Source organism: Anopheles funestus, chromosome 3RL (genome assembly GCF_943734845.2).
Source record: "Anopheles funestus chromosome 3RL, idAnoFuneDA-416_04, whole genome shotgun sequence".
NCBI classification, from domain to species: Eukaryota; Metazoa; Arthropoda; class Insecta; order Diptera; family Culicidae; genus Anopheles; species Anopheles funestus.
Window position 1 is genome coordinate 45,746,769 of NC_064599.1, and position 13,533 is coordinate 45,760,301.

Consider the following 13,533-nt stretch of genomic DNA (forward strand, 5'->3'; position numbering starts at 1 on the left):
AACGGTAAATGTCAATTGTACTATACGAATATTTTTGCAAGAAGACAATAGCGGATTTAGGGAAAGAATACGTTTTGTACAATAAATGTATCTTTATTTCATAGTAAATTCAACGGGTGGCGACAATGCTTATAGGACTCGTAGCTATGAGCTATTAAAAAATCCTTATAAATTTCTTTTATTTGTTTTTATAAAATTAAAACAATCTCCTGTTTCAGTCGTAAAGATATTATTTATTCTATACACCGTTATTAAATCCCTCATTTGCAAATTAATTATATGACATAGAATAAGCGTTCTTTCTTAAAAGCACAAAGTGTATTATGACAATAATTTGTTAGTTGTGTAATAGAATACTATGTAGAGATGTTGGTTTTGCATAAAAAATATACAACAAAAACATTCTCTTAAAACGTATATGATATGAAATGATGAAACCAGCATAATAAGGTATATTAAATATTTGTTTGGCATATAATCCATTTTAGCAATGACTGATTACAATCAAAATTATGTGCAATATCGTAGACGGCTGTTAAATGTTAATCCAGCGGGGCAAAGCACCAAATTGTATCGTAGTTGCCGATTTGCCCAGAAGCACTGAAAATAAGCTGCCGGATCATTACTGTTAGGATAGTTTCCCTGTCCCGGGCAGAGGTAACCACACTCGCCAAATGTAGAACCGGCTATAAACGCAAAGTTCGCCCTGTTTGGACATCTGTACACAATCGGAGCTTGACCGGTACCGTCACATAAACCGTAGAATCGCTGCGATTGGCCGTACCGTACATGTCCGATAAAGTTGGCCGTACATTGCATTTTTATGCAGCGTGAAAACACATTTTCCAAAGCACACAGTTCAAACGCGGGATTAAACACGTACCCAGTAGGACATCTGTAAATGGACGAGCTCTGTCCGATATTGGTGCATCCATGGTAGATACGACAGTTGCCAGCGTCTATGGAGAAAAAGAGGAGTAAATAAAAATTAATGAACTCACGGAATAGAAGCATCTTCCTCGTTAACCACTTGCCTGGGAAGATTCCAACGGCTGAGCATGTTACTGGTGTGTTTTGCGTATCATCAGTGCATACGTTTGGAATTGGAACATTGGAACAATAGTCGGTAGTTGTTCCATAGTTACAATACGGCTGGTCCGTAGGACATGCGACCGTTACATCTTGGCCAACTTCAGTTCCCAAGCAAACGCGAAAAGTGTTACATGTATTACATACTAGTTGTTTCACACCATCGCATAAACCGGTAATAGATGATTGACGTTGCAGCTGGACGTCTGAAGTGTTCACTAATGCACCGAGTACTGCTGAATCTAAGTCATCTGTAGAGTTAGATGTGTCTTCGCTCAATGCCAGATTCTCAACGGCATGCGATAAGGCGAACCAGATGAGGAAACCCGTTCTAAACAGCATTTTGCTGAGCACTAACTACATTCACTGTACATACAGAGTTTATAGAAAGCAAGAAACAGTAACGGTGATTGACATTTCCTAATCTTGTTTTCTGCGAAGATTCCAAATGTTTATCTTTACGAATAGATATGGACCATTTTATAGCTACACGAGACTGTTGTGTCGAGAGAATTGGAATCTTAGAGTGATATTTAATTGTAGAGTCCTTGCAATAAGTTCTATGGTAAATATTTTTGAAGTACAACACAAAACACATTTCTTTGGAATTTACCTTTTTAACCATTGCAGGGTGCTCGTCTGAAAGTCATGGAGGTTGGATGAGAGAAAGAATAAATTATTGATATCAAGAGAAGAAAATTTGGATACTAGAACTTTTCACCAATTCCGAAACTTACTTGAAATACTGGAAATAATACTAATACTGGATCACATGGTTTTTTGTTAGGCTTAGAAACTATAGAAAATCGCCGAGAGAAAGCTAAAATATTATCACTCATCTGCTCTACAAAATAATAATTCACATGCCTCGAAGGAATACTAGATATTTCCGGCTACTACAACATAATTATGTTATGTTATTATGTTAACACTTAAGAGTTACAGTATTAACTATGCGGCAAATAATCCATTGTCTACAATGGCACGCATTTTCAATCGATACTATTTACGCGCATATATGTAGAATTAATTGTCGTCCACCAATTTAAGTGTGATTCTTTCGTTTCGTGATTATTTCGTATATAGGGAGGCCTCTGTTACTTGTACATAGGTTTGTTTTGTGGAGCTCTGAGTGGCGAACAAGGTTTACAAGCAAACAAATATTATCTATTAGTAAGTTATATGCTAGTCACTTCGTTGTACATAGTAATTTTACTTTAAAAAAGTCTCAGTTTTATATCTTCCTTTAAGTTACCCTTAATACAGCTAACAAGATGTACGTAATCCAGGAAGTGAACAGGGCATCAGCAGATACTTATTTGTTATATCCTCTTGGTTTTTTGGGGACTACTCGATACTAAGATTACAATTATAATAATTATTAGCGACATTTATTAGCCATACGGGTAAGTATTCTATATTACTTATAATCGTCAGGAAGGTTGCTTTACAGACAGCAGCAATGATTGAATGTCTTTTTTAATTTTTCTTCACTACTTATATCAACAAACAGTGTTCGTTCATCAAGTAGGTAAGTCACGGTAAAAATAGTTTAAAATTCAAATTAATTTGGGGTATGGCAAATAATTTAGAACGGTGATAGTTGAAATGCTATCATAGTTTCTCGAATGTTTCTTGGAAGGTGCACGAATGCAAAGAATAGTATTTCTGATAATTGTCAGGCGATCGCCATTCGAACCCAGACCAGGTACGTTCCTGCTAAATATACATCATCTTAGTTTCGTTTTTTTATACTGGATATCTTGCTACTTGGGCGGCCAAGTCTTGATATGGCCCGGCCGTTCTAACCGAACAAAAAAATATAATACAATTAGCAATTATTTACAGAAATTCCATTTACATCACTTTAGAAATATCGGTTGCAATTGATTATAAACTTTAAGATGCTGGTAATAAATTTACCAATTTATTTAAACAATGTAATTTCTCAACAATTAAAAATTACATAATAAGTTAGTAGCAAGACCTCTCTCTCTTCTTGGCTTTTAACGACCTTACAGTTCACGTTGGCCATTTCTGGTTTACTAGACTTATTTTACCACATAGCAGAATAGTCAGTCCATGCTACAGGGAGGCGATCCGGATGGAATTTGAACCCGGTTCTGCCGTGTGGACCGGCGCCGTTTATCACATGCACCACCGGGCCGCCCAAATTGTACTATTCATAATCCTTACATTTATCACTATTCTCGCTGATGTATCTTCAATCAGCACTTGGTGCGTAAGACGAATATGTTTCAAATATATCAGTTTCAAATCTCATATTTCATTAAGATTACATTGGATGTATCTTCTTCTTCTTGGCTTAACGACCTTACAGGGTCACGCCGGCCATTTCTGGCTTACTAGACTTATTTTACCACGTAGCCGGATAGTCAGTCCTTGCTACGGGGGGACGATCCGGATGGGATTTGAACCCGGTCCGGCCGTGTGGACTGGCGCCGTTTATCACATGCACCACCGGGCCGCCCCCCATTGGATGTATATTGCATATATTTGTACATTATTATTTCTCGATAGACATGACCCGGAAGACCATAACTGCGGAGTAGAATTTTCTTTATGATGAAAGGAGTTTAAATTTAATAAAATGAAAAGAGGCCAAAAACTTTAAATCTAGCAAATAGCAAAGAATGTATATTAAATAATAATCATTATTGTAAAGGGGATCACAAACAACGAGATGCTAGAATGAAACCGTAAAAGGAACAAATTTACTGCCTTACACAATATCGTAAGGTTTGATTAAATATTGTGCCTGATGGGCAATCGAGCTCGTTGTACACTAAACGACCATTCGAAACGTAGCATTGAAAGTATGTGCTAGGATTATTGCTGTTAGCATAATTGCCCTGTCCTGAGCAAGTGTACACACATTCGCCGAAAAGTGTACTCGATGAGAAGTACGTGAAAAGTGCTCCATTCGGGCAGCGTAATACTTGAGTGGGTAGGGTCACACCGTTACACACGGCGTAATATACCCGGCTAGTGCCATAGAGAACGTAGCGAGGAGCTCCAACAGGACAGGTCACGGTAACGCAATTCGATGCCGATACTTGACGAGTACATGTGGAAGTTACAATATCAAAAACATATCCTGGAGGGCATCTGTATACGGTGGAAGATTCGCTAATCGCTAAACACACGTGGTAGTAGTTGCAATTGTTGGGATCTACAAGAACACGAATATATTGATGAGTTCTTTACAGCTTGGTTTGCACCGGTAAACATACCTGGAAAAACACCTGTAGCAGAACATGTGAAGGATGTGCTCTCAGTCGATATTACACAGGCTTCCGACGGTGTTGGTCCGCAGCGATCGGACGCGGTACCCTCTATGCAGAACAATCCTGTACCACATGTAAAGGTGGTTTCAATTTCCTGAGTACCAAAACATGGTCTCCGTGATGTGCAAGAGTCGCAAATATAGGTTTTTGTTCCATCACAATCTTTTTTCACAAATGATCTTGTGTACAAGGCTGTACTATTGCCGCTGCCCAACTCACTAAAGGTCCCATCACAAAGAAGTGCAATTGCAATGAACGTTAGTGCAAGGTACAACTGCATGTTGAACGCACTGCAGCTCGTTTGAATATTCTCCTTTGGATTGTCTTTAAATAATTCAGCTCGTAAGAAAATCTACAACGCTATTCACGTGGATATGCGCTCTTATCTGAGAAGAAGATCAATGGAGTAGGTTTTCCGGGTACGTATGTCGTAAAGATAGGCAAATTTGTTTTTCTTATCGCACATCATGTTTGCGTGTGGTAAATACAGTATTGTGGTGTTTATTTTAAATGAATAATAGGAATTGCTACTCGTGAATGTTACATGCATGTTTGTAACGAACATTTAGATAATCCTTAGAGTAAGTGACTCGTACATACACGTACGCAATTCTTACGAGCAACGTAAAATGAAATGAAGATATTGAAGAAACATAAAATGAACAAAATTAAATAAACATATTTTGGTAAAATAACACGTGCTGAGGCATATCGACAGTTAGTTATGAATAATTTTTTTTACTACGCCCAGGAATCACACCTCATACAAAACCAATAGAATGAATGACTGTTTTTAGTAAACGCCTTTTGAATTTTAGTCAAGCGATTAGTATACTAAAATAGTTATTAGTAATTAATAATAAAATCTTAATGCATCCAAAAGGAAGTTTGAACCTTCGACAATACTTTATCTAGCATCTTTTTTTTTTAATTTAAAAATTAAAGAGATTTTTTTTTTACTTCAATGAAGAATTGATTATATTGTTTTCGTAGTTTTACTAATAAAATCTTTTACTAAACAACAACAAAAACATTAACTACCTAAAATGGAGTGTGCTGCTTACACACAGAAGCATCTTGTACATGAGGAAAAAAATAACACTGTGTATACTCATTTTATTCTTAACCTTCCAATTCATAGTGTTCAGCAGTGTTCGAGCAAATACGAAATTACGCATTGTATATGCGTACGCTCGTTTGTTGCGATCCTTAAGCTACACTTTGAAGAAAGATGAGATGTTTGTTTCACATTAGTGAAGAACTTACAAGGCTAATGCTTTATCTTATCCCACCAAAAATATGATCATCTGGCAAGAGATAGCTGCATTGGATATACATATACCATGACTTTTAAATCTTATCTGAGTGTTTTTGCCACTTGCGACTAAAGGTATAAAACTGGATTGCCAAAAAGATTGGATCACTTGTTCACCGACAGAGGAGTTTGGGATTAGGACGTCGTGGTAGCTGACATCATGGGTGTTTCAATGGGGCTGTTGTTCTTTTGTGTAGGGGTTGTTTTGCTGCAGGTATGGTTGCCGATTTGGTAGTGAACTACGTTTAGAAAAAGCAAGTGCCATGGTACAACCAAACTCTTCAATTGTTTTAGACTGTCGTTTCTCAAGATAGAATACCGATCGTCTCTCGGCGGCAACGAACTGATATAAATCAACCAGGTGAAGAGGTGTTTGCAGAGCCATCTTCGTTCAGTTGCGGTAACATATCGGACGGAACGCGTTTTGCTTGTGGCAGTTGCACAAACGTCATGGTGAGCATCACAGCTTCAAATCGCCTTGATCTATAAATGTGAAGATTTATTATTGTTATTGTTATTATTATTATGTTAGATATGCAATTACCAAAAACAGGCTGTAGGTTCGTACGACTGTAGTTCCATTGACCCCGCAAATCCATACTGTGAGGACGGGAAGTGTACAAACGAGACTGACTGTAAGATAAAAAGCGATTTATGTCCTGCAACAGATAAATTTTATCCAGGTATTTGTATGCAATGCTGTATAGCAATAGAATCTTATAACAATGTAATCGAATTCGCTTTCAGTTCCGAACAACTGTAGTGAGGCGGTGTACTGCGGCACGGATTACGTAGCCACCACATATACCTCGCCTTCTCCGTCGTATATGTTTGATATTGCAACTCAATCATGGGTTTTTCGCAAAACACCGGCCGATTGTTTCCAAATCAATTGCGCCACTGCTGCAAATATGAACAAATTTTTTGCATACAAACCAAATCCTCAGCTGTATGTGTACTGCGGAACAAGTGGTCCACTCACATTCCAATGTGACGATAATAATGTATACAATGAATCAACGAAACGGTGTGAATTTGGCTGCATCAAGGAAGGCAAATTTCCAATTGCAGGAGAACCCACGAAATTCTATTCATGTTTGGTTGGACCAAACGGAACGGTAAGGATATTGCTTACACTGAATGTTTGATGTGATTATAACTAAAACGTGCACATCGATTGCAGCTACAAAAGTTTGAAGAGTCCTGTCCTATTGGTACGGAATTCAACCCTGATCCTGCAGTCCTTCGATGCGTGATAAAACTGGCTGGAAGCGGGTAGCGAAACGAATTGAGAAAATCATGGAACCGCATACGATATGAAGGAACATTTCGAATTTGTATTTTTGTAATTATGAATAACTGTAGTTAAACTAAAATGCATATTGAACAAAGAGCGAAACAAACGCTAAATCGAAGATACCCGATATCTGACTCAGAAACCCCCGAAACGAATCTTAGCTAAAGTGGCGATTTATAACGGTGAGTACGATTGTAGTTGATAAATATCAATAGGTACATGTTGTTTGAGGTTTGCCTCAAACTTGACACTCAAAATAAATAAAAATAAAAGAAAAACGAAAAAGAGAAGGAAAAGTTGTACTGAGCTATATTTTTCTGTTGCTTACTTATTGAAAGAAAGAAATTTTCCATATTTTAAAAGACGATGGCCAATGCACCTAAAGCACCGGAATAACTTAACAAACCCAAGACGAATTCGAAGAGCTGGGATATACATATTTTGAAAGTTATTTAAACGCATATCCTGTGGCATATTTCGCAACTCTTCGCAACTCGCATTATGATCCAAAATTTAATCTCACTATGTCAATTAACAGGTTGTAATCCAATTCACGTAAATAACATAAAATTTTATAATAATAAAATAACATTTTCCAAAACTATCATAAATATGAATTAATCGTAGTGTCGTATAGATCGCTCAATCGTATAGAAATTGTTCTCCTCACGATCGTTCACAGTAGACTGATGCAAAACAAACGTCCCTGGTTTAAGTTTGTCGACATTGCGATAATCTCTAGTTTTGGAACCCCAACTACCATTTAACAGAGGCCTCCGAGAAGCTTCTGACTACTAGCATGCCTCCTAAGACCTCCCGTTACAGCTTAGTTTGCTTACCGTTGAACAAGCCACTAATCGCCCCACTGACCACTACGATGGATTCGAAGTGATCGAGTTATATCGCGATGGTTGATTTTATTCCGAATGACGAATATGGTTGCGGCGCCGTTCTTCGACACGACAAGACCGGTACCAAAACCCAATCCAGACGGTTCTCCCGTACTAAGGACGTACTATATCTCCCGTATATGTACGGACCAGCATCAAATGCCATCAGGACCGTACCTCCATTGGACCAAATACATATACCAACTGCGATTCAACTACGGATACATAAAGGTCAAGGAAAGCTAGAAGCAGGAGGCAAAGACCTCCAACGTTGTTATTTAGTTATTTATAATTTGATTATTACGGTTTTTGCCGTGATGCCAGCACCGCTTGTGTCGAGGGTTAGAATAGTCACAAGGCATTTCCTTACCTCCAAGGTTGTAGTGCTACAGAAAAAGTTGTTTGCTTAGAGGTGCGACTAACAAGGTGTAGAGCGCAAACAATTTTCACGTTTCACAGATTCGGTCAAAAGTAAATATGCGTCGAACCTTGTAATGAATGGTTTTATCTTAGAAATTGCATGACTTGCAAGCTCAAGGAAATGTCTTCCGAAGGCAAACAAGTTTATTGCATAGTATACTTAACATGTAAAATACTTGTGATGTTGGTATTGAAATTTAACTAAAATGTTTATTTGATTAATAAGTGAGTTCTAACATGAGATATTCATATTGCATTGAAATTACAAGAAAAAAATGTGATGGAGTTAAGACTATCAAAGTAATGGCCAAAAGAGATTTCACTAATCTTAATGAGATATTGCAGTTGTGTGTCTGCAGGTATCTTATCTTTCATAAGCTGTAAAATTGTTCAAAGCCGTGTAACATAATGTTGGTGGCGACTATAAAACGGCAGGCTAGTCGTATTATGATGCTCATTGCGTTCTTAAATTATAGAGTGAAAATGTTAGCAATGTTTCGTTCATTCATTTTGGTACTGTTAGTATTTGCAGCAGTGGAAGCCGAGGTACGTAGTGTGGATATATTTTGCAGGGTTGCTTGATCCTTAATTGATTACATTGATTGCTTACTTATAGGAGCAGCATGCTTTTCGCTCATTGGTATCGCAAAACGAGATACGTGTGCCTTCCCGTCGCTCGCTAACATCCTGTGCGACTGGACGTCGGCAGGATTGTGAGGATTGCAGTGTTGTTAAAATTTGTAGCTATGATCAGACTCCGCTCACACAGTTTCGCTGCCAGGATGTGGATCCATCGAAACCATATTGTACTGGTGCAGGCATTTGTTCCGATGTTCCGGACCCAAATATCATATGCCAAAAGACAAATGATTTATGCCCGATGAATTCTGCCGGGTTTTATCCGAGTGAGTTGCGTTTTGTTTGTTGATTTTTTGTCCGCCAGCTATCAGTTTTAATTTGTGAATGTGTCGATTTTGTAGATCCCTCAAACTGCAGCCGTTATTTATACTGCGATGATAGCATGCTAGGTTACGATCTAAGTTGCGCAGCAGCCAACAATGTGTACAACCAGACGACCTCATCTTGCTTTCTTAAACGTCGTACGGCAGATTGCTTCCAAGTGGATTGTAGTAATTCTCGAAACAAGGATAAGTGGTTCGTTTACGATCCCTTTCCGCAGCTATATTTTGTCTGCTCATCAAATGGGCCACTAATGTTTAAATGTCCACGTGAAACGGACGTTTTCGATGTGTCTTTAAAACGGTGTGAGTTCCAGTGTCGTACAGACGGGCAATTTCCTCATCCGACCAACGTCAACATGTATTACGAGTGTGCATATATCAGTACTACCAAGGTAACGTATACATCGGCTGTAAAATGGACTCCGTCTAATTTAAATATATATATTTTAACTCGTAGCTTCAAAAGTTTGAACAAACTTGCCCTCCACTCCTCCAGTTCAGTGCAACTGATAAAAAATGTGTCCCGGTATAAAGAATGTTGATGATGATACAATATTTGTGTTTGGTGGCTTTGAAGATACATTGTATGTGCATACTTAAAGATGGCATATTTGTGCCGGAACTTTGTAGAAAAATAGAATAAAAGTAAACTGTAGTGTGTTTCTACTTTTGTCACATAGTAATGTTTAAAAAAAAATGAATAGAAAATTGATCACTTGATCTTGAGAATGGTGGTGAGTAACAATTTCACTTCACATTACATTCTCTACATTGGAATCATTGGAAGGTGGATGAAAAACTCTCAAAGCCTCATACTACCACCAGGCTCTGTTTAAATGGCAGATGGACTGAATTTATCGAATGGAGATGGACACTTTTATCGAAATATTGCGTTTTATAGAATAAGTTGGTATCTGTGTTTAGTGTCTCTGAGCGTAAAATAAGTTAAAACTTAGTTTAGACTAACCCAAGCGGTTGATGCTTGATGTTGGAGCGAATGTTGAGCAGACTCAAGAAAGAAAAAGCGAAGGCTCTATTGAACCCGCAATAGCATGGAAACCATATTGTACGCCGATAAACACAGATGGAATGCAGTTCAAATAGCTGGCTGGGCCATTTCAAGTCACTTGTGCTGTGGCGGACTGTACTCCGCCGAGGGCAAGTATCTGTTAGTATATATAGTATCTGTTTATCAGAAAATGAGTCAAACAGCGAATGTGGTGTGGCAGACGATCTTTGTCCCTCGATGAAGGCTGAATATCATCCAGTTACTATCGAAACAGATCACGATATAGACTTATGATACAAATATTCTTCTTCTTCTTGGCTTAACGACCTTACAGGTCACGCCGGCCATTTCTGGCTTACTAGACTTATTTTACCACGTAGCCAGATAGTCAGTCCTTGCTACGGGGGGACGGTCCGGATGGGATTTGAACCCGGTCCGGCCGTGTGGACTGGCGCCGTTTATCACATGCACCACCGAGCCGCCCCTCGGTGATACAAATATTACCTACAATCATTCATCCTCGTCCTGTTTCGTACGGAAAAGGTTTGACTACTGCTATCAAGTGAACTGTGATTTTTGTTGCATCCTAACAAATGGTTTGTGTATAAACCGTTTCCTGAGCTCCACTTCTTTTGCTCGAGCAACGGTTAACCGGTAATGTTTGAATAATGTACACGTGGCGTAAAACTGCAACGATGCAAGTTTGAATGACAGGGGGAGAGACCGTTTCCCGTATCCGGAAGAAGACAAAAAGTATTACGAATGTGTGTACGTCACTATGTTCAAGGTAAGTGAGCAACACAGGAGGTGGATTTCAAAGCGTATTTTGTCATAAAAGTTTGTAATATTACATTTTTGACAAATCGGTAAAGGTGGAATTGTTCGAGCAGCGTTGCCTTTTGCAGCTAACATATGACGAAGAGAGGAAGAACTGCAAAATATAAAAAGAACTACTCCGTGGATGTGTGAGAAAAGATTTAAATTTAGATTCAATGAAAGAAACCTACGATACATATGTCTAAGTTCATTGGAATAATGTATAACATACATATATATTTATGTAGTTTAGTTCAGTTCTTTTATCATTTCATATACGAATGTTTGCATATGTACATGTGGTCATGATCAATTTGTATGATGCACAGACCCTAACACAGATCTAACACAGATTTTCGGTTTTGATATTTATCAATATGATTAGAAATAATTCACACCTAATCATTGCTCCAGTTTGCAGAGCAAAAGTAGGTTGCAGTACTGTATGCAGGGAGGCACGGTGGTGAATAAAAAGCAAACTTGAAGCATGTCTCTTTGAGTAGTTCATGTTTGACAACCGAAGAGGCTGCGAATACCAATGGACAAACGTAAGGCAGTGAGTTTGCTTTTGCCGGTAGGTCGTTAGAAACTGTTGCCATTGAGTTTGCGTGAAATTTAATATCTTTTTTTAACAGCTGGCATTGGCGGTTGCCACCCACGGACAAGAAATGTACCCAGACTATTTGGAAACAAGCGTGCTCGATCCACTTGCTTCATCTGAGGAAAATGTAATGCAAGATAATGAAATGCCCGGGGCATTGTGGTACGGTGCGCCCTCCGGATTCCAACTTTCGCCACCCTTCATCGATAAGACTTTGTCGGGCAGCTGCACTAATGCTTCTACGATCGTGTGTACCGGTTGTCGACGCGTTCGTGTCTGCATTCCAGGAATAAGCGATCAGTCATTGTTGCCGGAAAATAATTGTCCACCCTCAACGTACTGTCACACGCTCGGTCAGGGCATGGGAGGTGCATGTATGGCCACTGTTGATCCCTTGTTTCCAGAGTGCAAATATTCGGCAGGATTCGGTGAAAATAATGGGTTGATTGGTGGTAGCAACTTTGGTATATTGTGCACGGGGTTGGGAGTGTTTCCTGACCCACTGGATTGCAGAAAATTCCACTATTGTACATCCGTTGGAAGTTACGCGCGACCATTCAAATGTCCTTCCGAGTATGTGTACAACTCTAAGAAAAAAACATGCAGCAGAAATACTCCATGTCGTACAATACAATGTCGCCCGAACGGAAGATCTATATTCCTGCCATTTCCACAGGATTCTAAATACTACGCGTACTGCAATTACCATCGTATCAGGAATCGGTCAACATTAAAAAATATAATAGTGTACAAATGCGCCGAAGGCTCGGAATACAACGTGCTCTCCAATAGCTGCGTGTTCAACTGTCCAAGGGAAGGCTTTTTAGCAAAGCCCGGGGATGCTTCGAAATTCTACTGGTGTCGAAAAGTGAATGGAAATGTGTTTGGCTATGAGCAAGTGTGTCCAGGAGTGGGATCCATATTTAGCCCCAAGCTTGGAATATGCTTACCACCGCCGGAGATTACAACTACGAACATCTCATCAACTACGACGCCCATGATAAGTGAAACTAGGTCTTCTTCAACCACAACAACAACAACAACAACAACAGCCACAACACCAACGACGACCCAAGCACAAACTGAGAGCCCCTTAATTCCCACCGATGCAACAATTGTTATGGACACACCCGTTCAGCTACCTCCTTGGCCTAAATGGCCTTCAATTTCTGTATCGTCGCTTTTGTAAGAAATAAAACCATAGCGGAGGCGGTATATATATATTCATAACTTGAGTTAATATCAAATAAACAATTATTTTAAGATGAAAAACCACTGGTTTTTTGCATGTCAAACAACGACTTGGACATGAAAATTGTTTAAATCGATCTTTAACTAAACACAATATCCAAAATGACTATAAAAATAAAAAGCATTATTAGGAGAGACTATCAAACAAGTAAGACAAACAAAACATCAAACAAAGATGCAAAAATTTTCGTTGATATTTCTGGTTTTCAGCGACACTCACTGCGTGCTAATAACAACATGTGCCAACAAAAAAAAAACTATGATGCTTTAGTTCTATAATGATAAAGATTTTACATTGTCTTGCATGATGTTATCAAACTTAATCCCTACACATCCGGGGTTTGAACAAAGCATTTATGTTTAAAAGTAGTCCCTCAAATAGTTTCTATCAACAGAAACCTTCCAGATATGTTTAATGATTTTTAAAAATATCAATAATTTTGATATTTGAATTCAAATCGCAAACTTTAATAACATTTTTAAATTAATTACAAATTATTAGCTATTAAGTAATATTCTTCCACGATTGAAAATTCGTTGTTTGAGGACCGGAAAGCAATACGGATTATATGGTG

At 38.5% G+C, this 13,533-nt stretch overlaps 5 protein-coding genes across 5 annotated transcripts; 3 read left to right on the forward strand and 2 right to left on the reverse strand.

Moving 5' to 3' along the window:
* Positions 1-275: 275 nt before the first annotated feature.
* Positions 276-1,464, reverse strand: LOC125771067 (uncharacterized). The gene is made up of 2 exons (XM_049441271.1): positions 1,035-1,464; positions 276-959 (listed from the first exon to the last, which is right to left on the reverse strand). The coding sequence occupies exons 1-2, from the start codon at positions 1,429-1,431 to the stop codon at positions 511-513; spliced, it is 846 nt and encodes a 281-aa protein (XP_049297228.1). The 5' UTR covers positions 1,432-1,464; the 3' UTR covers positions 276-510.
* Positions 1,465-3,719: 2,255 nt separating this feature from the next.
* Positions 3,720-4,721, reverse strand: LOC125771068 (uncharacterized). Its single transcript, XM_049441272.1, has 2 exons — positions 4,344-4,721; positions 3,720-4,282 (listed from the first exon to the last, which is right to left on the reverse strand). The coding sequence occupies exons 1-2, from the start codon at positions 4,675-4,677 to the stop codon at positions 3,825-3,827; spliced, it is 792 nt and encodes a 263-aa protein (XP_049297229.1). The 5' UTR covers positions 4,678-4,721; the 3' UTR covers positions 3,720-3,824.
* A 983-nt stretch (positions 4,722-5,704) lies between these two features.
* Positions 5,705-7,115, forward strand: LOC125771528 (uncharacterized). The gene is made up of 5 exons (XM_049442226.1): positions 5,705-5,926; positions 6,007-6,165; positions 6,245-6,395; positions 6,460-6,830; positions 6,896-7,115. Exons 1-5 carry the CDS (start codon positions 5,873-5,875, stop codon positions 6,989-6,991), a joined length of 831 nt encoding a protein of 276 aa, XP_049298183.1. The 5' UTR covers positions 5,705-5,872; the 3' UTR covers positions 6,992-7,115.
* A 1,333-nt stretch (positions 7,116-8,448) lies between these two features.
* Positions 8,449-9,960, forward strand: LOC125771577 (uncharacterized). Its single transcript, XM_049442328.1, has 4 exons — positions 8,449-8,865; positions 8,936-9,224; positions 9,300-9,673; positions 9,739-9,960. The coding sequence occupies exons 1-4, from the start codon at positions 8,728-8,730 to the stop codon at positions 9,811-9,813; spliced, it is 876 nt and encodes a 291-aa protein (XP_049298285.1). The 5' UTR covers positions 8,449-8,727; the 3' UTR covers positions 9,814-9,960.
* An 817-nt stretch (positions 9,961-10,777) lies between these two features.
* Positions 10,778-13,528, forward strand: LOC125772306 (uncharacterized). Its single transcript, XM_049443873.1, has 2 exons — positions 10,778-11,680; positions 11,742-13,528. Exons 1-2 carry the CDS (start codon positions 11,645-11,647, stop codon positions 12,894-12,896), a joined length of 1,191 nt encoding a protein of 396 aa, XP_049299830.1. The 5' UTR covers positions 10,778-11,644; the 3' UTR covers positions 12,897-13,528.
* The last annotated feature ends 5 nt before the right edge of the window (positions 13,529-13,533 follow it).